This window comes from Glycine soja, chromosome 8, assembly GCF_004193775.1.
Source record: "Glycine soja cultivar W05 chromosome 8, ASM419377v2, whole genome shotgun sequence".
Classification (NCBI taxonomy): domain Eukaryota; kingdom Viridiplantae; phylum Streptophyta; class Magnoliopsida; order Fabales; family Fabaceae; genus Glycine; species Glycine soja.
Window position 1 is genome coordinate 3,519,782 of NC_041009.1, and position 12,086 is coordinate 3,531,867.

A 12,086-nucleotide genomic window follows, 5' to 3' on the forward strand; every position below is an offset into this window, starting at 1 on the left:
AAACAAGTCTTTAAATTCATTTCTTGTCTATTCGTAAGAGTTCTAAACTATTTATAATTCAATTACTTTATAAAAATGCACTATGTTTGTATCCAGATCTATAAACCTAAAAATAAAAAGCCAATACAAGAGAAACCATTATATTAAGACTATATAATTAGCACTCGGCTGTTGCAAATTATTCAGCATATCAAAATTTAGATAAAGAAACTCAAATTCCACTCAATTTCCCATAGCAAAGGCTGCAAACAACCAAAACTACTGTTCGGCTATCCGTAAGATACTGGACAAAGAAGAAATGAAATGACAGGGAGAAGCTTCAGGATCTAACCACCTTCCACTTGAATGTGTTCATGTAATGACTGTTGGAGCGGATCGACCAGTGAATTCTTCCATCTTCGAAAGTTTCAACGCAACTTCCACCTGTAATTGAGATATTTAAGTCAGTCAAGTTGCAAGTTTGATAGAACTTTTATATTTAAATAAATATTATAAGCATCTTACAAGAGGAGCAAGTGCTTCGTTTGAAAGTCTCCCAATCTTTGATGGATCCTTCTCATATTGCTCAATGTATAATCGAATTGTTGCACCTTCTGATCCAGTTCCAGATAGGCGGAAAATCTATAGTAGTATATTAAACGTAAGAAAACAAAATAGTAGACCCCATAAAAATTAGGAAAAAGAAATTGAATAAAATAATGGAATATATCCATCGAAACAAAACCCAACATTAACTTTAAGTTCCTGACAATGGGAAGAAGAATATGAATAATTAGTAATTACATGCAAGAAGATGCATTTTCAATTCTGAAAGACCACCACACGAAATTTCAGCTTTTTTCCATTAAGTTAATTGTAACAAATATTTCTCAAGCAGTAAACTCACCAATCGTGATCCATCCTCAAACAAATATCGGATTCCCTGATGTGATGAGATGGAACCATCCACAGGATCATTGTACTCAAATTCATCACCGTGGACAACATTCGAAACATCTGACCTTATCCCCTTAATAATCCTAAAAAGACAGCGAATAAATTCATTAGATTTATGATGAAGCCACAGATTCAAACCCTCACCAAGTAATCTTATTCCTAGGTCAAATACCAACGAACTAACTAGGTAACTGTAACAGATTCATCATTCCAAGTCCATCAACTACTTATTTTTGAATTATTCTCAACAAGGAACATATGTATAATCAGCAGTGGAGATGAACTGAAGCAGGAGGGTGACACAAGGGAAGTGGGTCAATGCACACTTTTCCATTACTAGGGCATATCTTACATGGTAAACATTAGGAGGAGCAGGGAAGAAAGGTTATTTTACTCAGCTGGTGCTAGATACCTTGGTTCTTTGGATAATGGAAAGAATTTTATGCTTTTGCTTTAGGTCAATGACTCCTGGAGAAGTCTGCCAGGATGTTGGCAAGTTTTTGGTTCTTTGGAGGATAATTGCTCGAGTTTTTTTTTTATGGGTTGCAAGATACCCAGGTACTATCTAGTATACGAGAACTCTCACTTGTTGATGGGTTGCAAGATACCAAGGTACTAGCTAGTATAGGACAACTCTCACCGGATGCATATCTTTATAACCAAGAATTAAAATAATGTTAGTGTACTAAAATTAACATACTGATTGACTTCTGAAAGTGAGGACTGCAGCTTGACCAAATATGCCATCAGTTCCTTTGCTGCACCTGCATCCACGTTCTTTAAGGAAAAAAAATTGAGGTCACTAACTGATTCTCAAAACAGATTATAACAAAGTAGGAGAAAATGTGATTGTATCATACTTCATAGTCATATCGAGTATAATAATGGCGCCCATAAGTAGCCCAATGCTGGCGAACTATGTCTTCAACAGTGACAAGCTTGTCTTCAAGTTTATCTTTATTTTTATATGCAAGTATAGATAGCCAGGCCAAAACTGCCCAGATTCCATCTTTCTCACGAATATGGTCAGAACCTATCCACAAGCACAAGGAATAATCACAAGATAAAAAGTTTAAAACTAGGTTTTAATAAAGTTGAAAGTTGTACTTTGCTCCTCTTAATGCAATAGCAAACACATACCAGTCCCAAAACTTTCTTCACCACAGACTGAACATAATCCAGCATCCATTAAATTACCAAAGAACTTCCAACCCGTGGGGACCTGGTTTTGAATAACAATTAAATAAAATAATTGCATGTCTAAAAGCCACCAACAAGTATTTTCATACTTAAAAGACATTGAAGAGCAATATACCTCAAAAAATTTCAAATTCAGATGTTTGGCAACAACATCCAGGGCAGCAGAGGTTGGCATGCTCCTACACAAATATTTATAATTTAAAATTGGTATATTGGTAAAACTGGTGGAGAGAAATGAAGTTACACAAAAGATCAAGTTGCTAGGAAATAAGCTCAAGAACTAACAAGAGATCAACAATTTGGTCATTGGGGGAATATATAACCAACAATTATGAATATTAAAATCTTTGTATTTAACTCAATGTTAATTCTTCCTATTTCATAGTCCAACTAGAAACAAATCTAATCACACCTTTTGTGGCAACTAGCTAGATAATTACAAGAATATAATTACCAAGCATATGCAAGTATAAGCCTGGCATTACTGCATGACACACAAATGCACATTGGCACATGTGCTTCTTTGCATTCAAACACACACTACTGATGAAATTAAGAGAGAGAAGCTTAAAACTTAAAAACATGATGAAAACCTGGCAACACCCTTTAAACCAGCAGAAAAGTATGGTATAGCTTCAACAGCATTTGCAGCGATAATGGCCACGGAATCTGAAGGAGTGACAAAAAACCTAACAAACAGGGGATACACAGATATTACACAAAAAAGTTAGAGAATATTTAAATTCATCACAAATTAAGGACAACACTACCTTTTACCAAGAACCATGTTGCGATCTGCATCACCATCAGAAGCAGCACCAAACTCGGGGGGCTCATCTTGGGGTTCGGATTTGCCCAATCCCATACGAGCAACCAACTCTTTTGCATATGTCAAATTGGGGTCTGGGTGTCCTCCTCCGAAGTCTTCCTGTATCCAACAAGTCATCCACAAATCAAGGCAAATCACGACTGGCATTCAGAATATTTAAAGCTATCCTTGGCATTAATCAACAAGAGAATAAGACCTTTGGTGTACAGTTCAGTAAAGAGCTTTCTTGTGCTCCAAGCTCTTCCACAAAAATACTCTTTGCATATGCTCCACCAACCCCATGTAGTGCATCATAACTTCAATAACGTCAAAGAAATTTATCATTAGGCTTTGGGATGAAGAAACGAACTAAGAATATTCTATATCACAATTAAAAAGAAAATCCATAAAATATACCAGAATGTGAATTTAGGAGATGACAGCAGTTTCCTGATAGATTCAAAATCAAAAATTGACCTGCAAAATTTCAATCATGGGGTAAGAGAAGATTGAATCAGTAGAAGTGCATAAGAATATAGAACATTTGATCATCTAATTAAAATCAAGATTGCTTGTTGTAAGAATACTGCATCATATGAAACACCAAACTGGATTCTCAAAATGGAAAAGGAAGGAAAATCTATTAAAACAAACTTTTACAGCTTGACAAAATTTAAAAATTTTCTTCCTTCAATGTTCTCCAGCTTTGCAGGTTAATTGGCACAATTGCATGACATAAATAAATCCACTTGCATAAAAATTCTTTGCATAGATGCAGAGGGTAAGATGAAGTTGTAAAAAAATCTTACTTCATCAATTTTATATAATCACTTGCTGAATCAAAAACCTCAACATCAAATGGTCCTCCGGGGCCTGTAAAGCTTGTAACACCTGTTGAGGTAATATCCACCTGGGAAGACAAATAGAGAATGGGAAACAAGATTTAGGTTGATGAAAGACATTACAGTCTTAATTAAAAACAAGGTGGATAAATAAAGAGAAGGAGAATATTTGAAGCCAGGTCATGAGTAGTACATCTGGCAGATCTGAAGCAATCAAGTACTCATTAATTGTTGTTGTGTTTTCATATATCTTGTCAGTAATTCCCTCTGGTGCAGGTCCACCGTTTTCCATATTATATTTAATCCCAAAATCCTGCAACAAGGAAACCAAATGACAGTAACAATCATTCAGAGTTAATCTTACAACCCACAAGGTCTCAGCATAATATCATAAGGGAACACCCATCAACTCCTACATTTATGTTTTGGAAATATTCACCTTACTAACTTAATATTATGTCTTGTTGATATCTGAGAGAAACTACAATTTTAAAGCAAAAAGGTAACTAACCATGGCTTAAAGCTTATTTGGGGAAGGGACAATCAGGAATATTTTCATGGTCACATAAACACAATATTTCAATGTTTGCATAGGAGCTTGTCATTGAAGACTTCCCTGCATCATTTTAAAAAATAATATTGTGTAATTGTATGTTTTTCCACTATTTCATGCTATTTGGTTTTTAACTAACCAGTCAGATCCTAATAAACAGCATCATCTGTGGCCTACTTGATATCTTTTCCTCTTTTGAAAAGAAAAAATAGGTATTATCACTTACATTTGATCATCCAAGTTGAAAAAGAATGAAGAGTACAAAAAAATTATCATGTAATTTGTAACTCCGTGATCCACATAAATTACATTGATCCAAACAATGTAGGTCAACCTCAAATAAATGAAATAATTCAAGTGGCCAAGCCAAAGGTTAAATGTCAGTCAACTTAGTTCAGATTTCAGAAATGGAATGTGAGAGAGATCTACACATTAAATTCCTATAGCAGATATCATCATATTCATTAATCTAATTTAATTCATCCATAAATAATTAAAGTAATACACGACAATACTCACCTCATTAGGGCCACCGGGATTGTGACTTGCTGTCAGTATAAATGCACCTGTTGCCCTGGATCCCTGTACAGATAATACAATTTTTTATCCACTATTAATCTTTAATTCAGGAGAAAAAAATGTTACCATATGCAATTCCACTATGAAAATCATGGATCATCTTTGAGGAAACAAAACGCATTCTAAGCATAATAAAGAGAAGTTCAAACAACGAGAAGCAAACTGTAGAAAACATTACTCACATCAGCTCCAAGTTTTTCACGTATAACAGCAGATACTGCAGGAGTGGAAAGTAATCCATTTTGACCAATCCAAACACGTCTTACTCCATTTGCTGCTGACATTTTAGTTATAATCTGCAGATTCATTAAAATCATTAGTGATGTGAAATATGATATCGACATTAGAAGACAAGCATGTGATGTAGCATGAAATGAATATCCTCTCATATAAGAAAGTCATAAGTGAAGAGATGCGTAACCAATGGTGTATGAAGTTAAAAGAAACAAAGCAAGTCTCTATTCCAGAGTACAAAACTCTGAAGTTGGAAAATGGCATTTTAGTTTCCATCTCCTTGTTATTATAATTTACAAGATCTTAACCTGTATACTTTTATTTGTTTAATTAAAAGATCTAGTAAATTTCAAGGCCGAAATCATAAATTATATCTAAAATGCCATAAGTGGTGCAGTCAAATTAGTCAAAATGCCTGCCTATGTTAGATGTACTACAAATCAAATTAAACCAAAGAAAAGAAGCACAATTCCAAAATGACAACAACAACAAAAAAAGAATTGTAAGGCATCTAAGTTATGCAAATGAGAAGTTTTCCAAAGAAATGTTACCAATTTGCCGGCACTTATGAATAAAGTAATTGATAAACCAAATACTTGAGACGCCAAGAAGACAACATTCAAAAGCAAGAAAAGTGGACAGTGAAAAAGTACCTGAATAGCTTCCTTTGAAAAATAACGACCATCACCAGATACAACTAGCGTTGCACCTACAAGAATGGAAGGAACAGTTCTCAGTATCCCACAGCATAATTGAAACATGAAAAGGAAACAAGTGGAAGGAAAAACAGTTTCTGAAAAGACATGTTGAAGCCATATCTTTTATTTATTTATTCTGTTATGAGAAAGAAGCATGTTCATTTCTGTTGCAGTAAAACTGATAATGATATTTGAGTACCGTGAGTTTGAAGCAAAGTAAGAGAATTGAAGGATCGTACCTCTAACTTTTTCCACAGTTAATGCATTGAATGTTGACTGAACAAAGTTATGGAGGTAATGAGGTTGCACGAATACTTTCACCTGAAAAGATCCAGCGAACGAACTATTACAATTACAATTAGTAGTAGAGGTAATGAAGAAGAAGCAACCACCAATGTGAAACAGATCTTGCATCAGAAAAAAATGATTTAAACTAGAAAGCAACTCCAAAGGACTAAACAATTTGGTTGATCCTAAATTGCTCAAAAGGAATTCTACGGTCTGATCCAATCGCGATTCATATCAAACACAATGCATGCATACACATAACACCACATGCAGCTCAATCGAAACAGATCGGAATCAGAAGATAGAATTTGAAGGCAAGATCCAGACAGTAGTACAATCGTCAGAAGAACAAAAGAAGAAAGAATGTATCGAGCGCGGAAAAACTAAAGCATGGATTGATAGAGGAAAGGATAAAATCGAGATAAGGACCTTCTTGCGGAGACCAGAGGTTCCAGGCTTCTGTCCATCGAAGGGAGTGGTCTCAACGCGTGAAACATTGAAGAGCACCATGGCTGGCTACCGGAACAAAGAAAAACGAAATCCGGAAGGTTCAGATTGCAGAGAAAAATTAAAAGTGAGAGACGGATGAGATGAGATGTGTATTTGTAGTGAGAGGCGAAAGGAACGAGGAAGGAGAGAGGGAGAGTTCAGTTAGCTTAGCAGTTTATTGATGAATGCTTATGGGGATGGATGACATTTGTGCGACGAGGAATTTTATGCCCGTGTCTTTGCTGGTTTTGCAATTTTATTTCGAACCGCTTCCTTTATTTTTTTTTTTTAACCATTAATTAATTCTGAGAAAAAACATTTTTTATTCTAACTGTAAGGAAAATATTGTTAGGGACTCACTCGCAAATCCCAATCAATAAATATTTTTTTTATTAAGATTCAGCAAAATAAAATTATATAATAAGTTCTTTATTTTTTTTATTTTCATATCAACAAATATTTACATGTCTTAAAACATTATTTAGTAAATCATATAAGATTAGAATAAAAGACGTGTCTCACCAACTGAAAATAAATTCTAAAATCATTTTTATTTAGGAATAATGCTTAAAAACATTCTCCTTTACTATACATGATTATTTGTTATTGGATAATATATAATTTATATGTCATTCATAATTTTAATTTATTTTTTAAACTTTATCAAAATTGAAATAATACTACATCGTATGCGATACTTATAAGTTATATACTATGAGAATAATAGTTCAAGGTAATTAAAGCATCCCATGTAATAAAATAACTTTATCCTACGATTATAATGACTTATTTTGCTAAAATCATTTATGAATTTCTGGTTTGAGATTCATTCCCGCGGTTATTTATTTAGATCAATAAAGAGAGATATAATGAAGCAAAATGAAATTGAGTAGGGCCGCGATCAATCATTTAAATTATTTAAAATAACATAAAATTTATTAATGTATATTATTTCATTTAATATTTTTTTTCTTTAAATTTACTGTAGTTTATTTTTCTCTCGTTCTATTATTTTTTGACGTTCATACATGGTACCCAAAAATAAATAAAAATTTAACTTTTTTTTATAAAAAAAAAAGATATGTTAAAATAAAATAAAATGTCTGGGCATATATCCATCCTTGATTTAAAATACGTTTAACCTGTGAAACAATTCAATTCAAATTAAGAAAATGGACTCACTCGCTTTAGATAACTAAATCCTAGAAATTCTATTTCATGCTTTTGCAAAAAAAAATTGTAACCATGGACTTAATTGCACGTTCCCTATTTTTTTTTCCTTTTTTTGATTTGGTAATATTCCAACCTCAAAAAGGTTTATTCCATTTTATCATGACGTGCCGAACCACATGAGTCATGACTGCGAATCCCTTTTCCCCGCATTTTTTTTTTTGTGTTATGTTTAGGCCGAAAATATGACAAAAGAATAAAAAGAAAGACATTACTATCGTAAAAACGTAATACCCATAGCATCCCTTTTCCCCCCTCTTATGATGCTGATTCATATATAATTTAATCACCAGAATGGAGGCAATGAAAGTAACACTCGTACAAGTTTTATTCAGCTGAATGTTTTGTTACAAATAAAAATTCAACAAAGTAAAGTATAACCCATCTTTTATAATACAAGCCCATTGATCAGATTGAAACAAAAGGCTCAACAAGTACAGTGTCACAGAATCAATTGAACACATTTCGTAAATTGATCAAATTTAATAATTCATATATAATTTAATCACCAGAATGGACATTAGGAAATGAAAGTAACACTCCTACAAGTTTTATTCGGCTGAATGTTTTGTTACCTTTTTTTTAAATAAAAATTCAACAAAGTATAACCCATCTTTTATAATGCAAGCCCATTGATCAGATTGAAACAAAAGGCTCAACAAGTACAGTGCACATAATCAATTGAATACAATTCGTAGATTGATCAAATTTAATAACAAACTTAACAAAGTTATTGCCTAAGTACCATATTATGAACCAAGTCAGAGATCCTGCGCTTATATTTATGCAGATATTATTGGAACTCAACTTCATCTAAATCATAAGAGTATCCCTGCTCTTTTATCCACTAGCAACTCCGAATAAGACTTAAACCTTCACGCAACTTTTGAACTTCCATTAGTTATGCAATCACCATATATAGTTGGAAACCTGTCATTTTTCCTCACATGTAGTGAATCCGAATGGGTGCCTAATCCTTCTCATAGTAGTGCCATTATTCATCAAATGAGAAATTGGGTCAGTTTCTTATCCATTAAAAAAAAGTGATTCTAATATAAAATAATTTAGTGATTCTTTTTTTAAAAGATTTTAAAAAAAAACTAATTTGTTTATTTATAATTATTAAAATCACTTTTTGAAAAGCTAATTTCATGAGAAATTATTCAAAATAGTTTATAATTTTAATCAGATTTTAGATGCTTTAAAAAAAATCTTCTATAGATACTTTTCAACTTCTGATTATTGTAAACAGATGAAACAAACGACTGAATTTTTTTAAAAAATATGATATTTTGTTTACAAAAAAAAAAAAAACAAATCCGTTGTCATCTGAAAAGACGTGAGAGATAAAAATAACTTTTGTAAATATTTTGATATGATGAAATTCTATTTTGGATTGATTGTAACCAGATTGTATATGGAGTGCACCCAAAAAAAAGAAGATTGTATATGAAGTAGCCATCAAGAAAAATAACAGAACTCTTGTCTAACCATGTCTAACATCTTATCCATGAATAATAGTGGAAAGTAGTCTTTGATGGTAACTTGGTTTATTTTCTTGCAGTTATGGGACATCTTCCCACCGGTGACAAATTTTGTACGCATTAATTCATCTTTTTCATTACTAATAATTGTGATCGCTTCACTTGAATTATACTAACCTATGTATCATTAAAAAAAAAAAAAGTAAATCATCTGAACTTTAAGCCTTAATTTGCATATTTTATGGATGAAACCCATTATCATCAAGAACGAATCTGACTCGAATGATGGAGACAATCATAAAAATAAAATTCATCTATCAATAAATATATATATATATATATATATATATATATATATATATATCAATTTGTATATACAAAATATTCATAAATCGATGTTTCATAATGTTAATACATTACTAATCTATCAAAACCCGAAAGCACCACACCAAGAGACGTGTTGTATATTGTATAGTCCATACAATTTGAAATTTGGCAAAAAGTCATGGTCCCCCTGGTCAAAGTTGTACGGTATAAAATGTTTGAAATTTGCTGATATTTTAAATCTATATGGTGCAGGAAGCAAAAAGAGAGGCGCAGAAAGTAAAACTCATTTGAAGAACGTTGGGCCATTGGCCCAATTTCGGTAACCCAACTTTTTTACCCTGCATTCAAACTTCAAGCAGCTTCGCATCTTGTGCAATCTCACAAACGTGGAGACAATCGCATCTTCTTTATCCATTCTTAGTGTAGAAAGAGAGCAGATAAAAAATCTTCCGGGAAAAAACAAGAATTCTTCCTCCAAGAACAAAGAAAGAATATCGGCAAGATGGGATGATGTTACCGTAAAGATTTTACTTGACCGTGCATTGAAGCAAGTAAAATTAGGAAAAATAACCGACAATCGCGTTCAGTGTAAACGGGTGGAGGAGGATTATGGCAAATTTCAGGAAAATCACTGGGTTGGATTCTAATGATGTTCAAATCAAGAATAAGTGAACTTCTCTTAAACAAAATTTTAGGAAGCTGATGAACTTGTTTGGAATAAAGAGAAAACCAACATTGTTACATAAGCTGATTTGTGGCAAAAGAAGATCTAGTAGGGTTTATTAAAAGAGAATTGAAGAAAACGTATTTTTCTTGCTGTCTTTAATTAATGTGCTTTTTGTAACTGCAAGAAGTACCTGATGCTGGGAATTCAAAGACAATGCAATGATTCTAAGTTTATTCATAAGATGACTCTTCGTATTTTTTTCTGACACAGGTTTGGGGGACAGTGAAGATCCATATTTTAGGTAGTCATAGAATATCCGGATATTGGTGGAACTGTTGGGGAGTCAGTGGCGACAGTACCGACGAGGTTGATATTCTTAAATTTGCAAAAATCAACTACCTTCTTTAGCGAAGGCTTGGCTTCTTAATGCTTGAAATTGAGCTTCTAAAGTAGGTTTAGAGTTTAAGGGTTAGGTTGGTAATATAGAGTGAAAGGACTAGGCTGGTATGTAGAGTAAAGGGGACGACTTTTGATATAACTTCATGTAGAGTTTATAGGTCTTGTATCTTTTTTATTAATTGAGTCTTTTGTTTCTTGAAGATCAATGGCAGCAAAATGGAGAAGGATGAAAAAAAGGTAATTGGAGACGCCACTTCAAGGATGAGGTCCAAACTTTGAAGTCTAATTTCTCAAACGATCAAAGTTGGAAAAATGCATACAGAAAGTCTCTATTTATAGCCTAAGTGTCACACAAAATTAGAGGGAAATTTGAATTTTTATTCAAATTTTCACTTGAATTTGAATTTAAATTTGTGGAGTCAAATTTGGAGTCAAAATTTTACTAATTATGATGAGTGAATTTCAGCTATATTTCAGCCACTAAGTGTGCTTAGGTGTCATGAGACATGTAAAGCATGAATGACATACACAAATAAACTATGACTCTGATTATATGATGTGACAATGGTGTGTAACAAGCAAATACTCACCTTTCCTTAGGCTGGTCCAAAATTTAATTGGATCGGACTTCTCCCAATTCAATTAAATTTCTCTCCCAACACACATCATATCAAATAGTCTACTTAATGCATGTGAACTTACAAAACTACCTCTAATACAAAAACTAGTTTATGTGTCCTAAAATAAGGGTTGAAAAATCTTACATTACTAAGGTATCATTCCTACATTATGGAGCCCTAAATACAAAGTCCAAAAATAATGAAACCCTAATCTAATATGTACAAAGATAAGTGGGCTCCCAGGGGCCCAAAATCTATACTAAAGCTCATAAGAACCTTAAGGTCTTCTCCTATCTCTCTTACCCAATATTTTTGGAGTTTTCTATCAAATGCCCTTGGGGGTAGGATTGCATTAGCTTTTCTACCACCAAGGGTATTGTTCTTGGGATCATGTGAGATAAGTAGTTTTTGAATTATTTATCGAAAAGGGTAAGTCGTAATAGGTGTTATAACTTCTGAATTAGAAGTTGTAACATCTGTTACGACTTTAATTTTTTTTGTAATGGAAGTCGTATATAATTTTATAACTTCAATGTAATTTTTTTTACTACTTCGAAGTCGTATCCTTTTTTTTATAAGTATTATGACTTCATGGTTGTAATACCTATTTTTTTTAATGATTACGACTTTGAAGTCGTAAATATTTTTTTTCACGCAATTTTTTTATTTTACTTTGTTTTGTTTTCATTTTTTTAAAAATTGTAAAAAAATATATATTTGTTTTATTATTAA

The 12,086-nt window shown here is 32.7% G+C and overlaps 1 protein-coding gene across 1 annotated transcript; it reads right to left on the reverse strand.

Annotated features, from left to right (window-relative positions):
- Positions 1–113: 113 nt before the first annotated feature.
- On the reverse strand, positions 114–6,856 carry LOC114421208 (phosphoglucomutase, cytoplasmic-like). Its single transcript, XM_028387042.1, has 18 exons — positions 6,568–6,856; positions 6,090–6,171; positions 5,806–5,861; positions 5,101–5,214; positions 4,859–4,921; positions 3,980–4,099; positions 3,754–3,854; positions 3,362–3,421; positions 3,162–3,261; positions 2,907–3,064; positions 2,730–2,825; positions 2,252–2,315; positions 2,077–2,158; positions 1,797–1,969; positions 1,637–1,713; positions 887–1,019; positions 505–621; positions 114–423 (listed from the first exon to the last, which is right to left on the reverse strand). Exons 1-18 carry the CDS (start codon positions 6,646–6,648, stop codon positions 352–354), a joined length of 1,749 nt encoding a protein of 582 aa, XP_028242843.1. The 5' UTR covers positions 6,649–6,856; the 3' UTR covers positions 114–351.
- Positions 6,857–12,086: the final 5,230 nt, after the last annotated feature.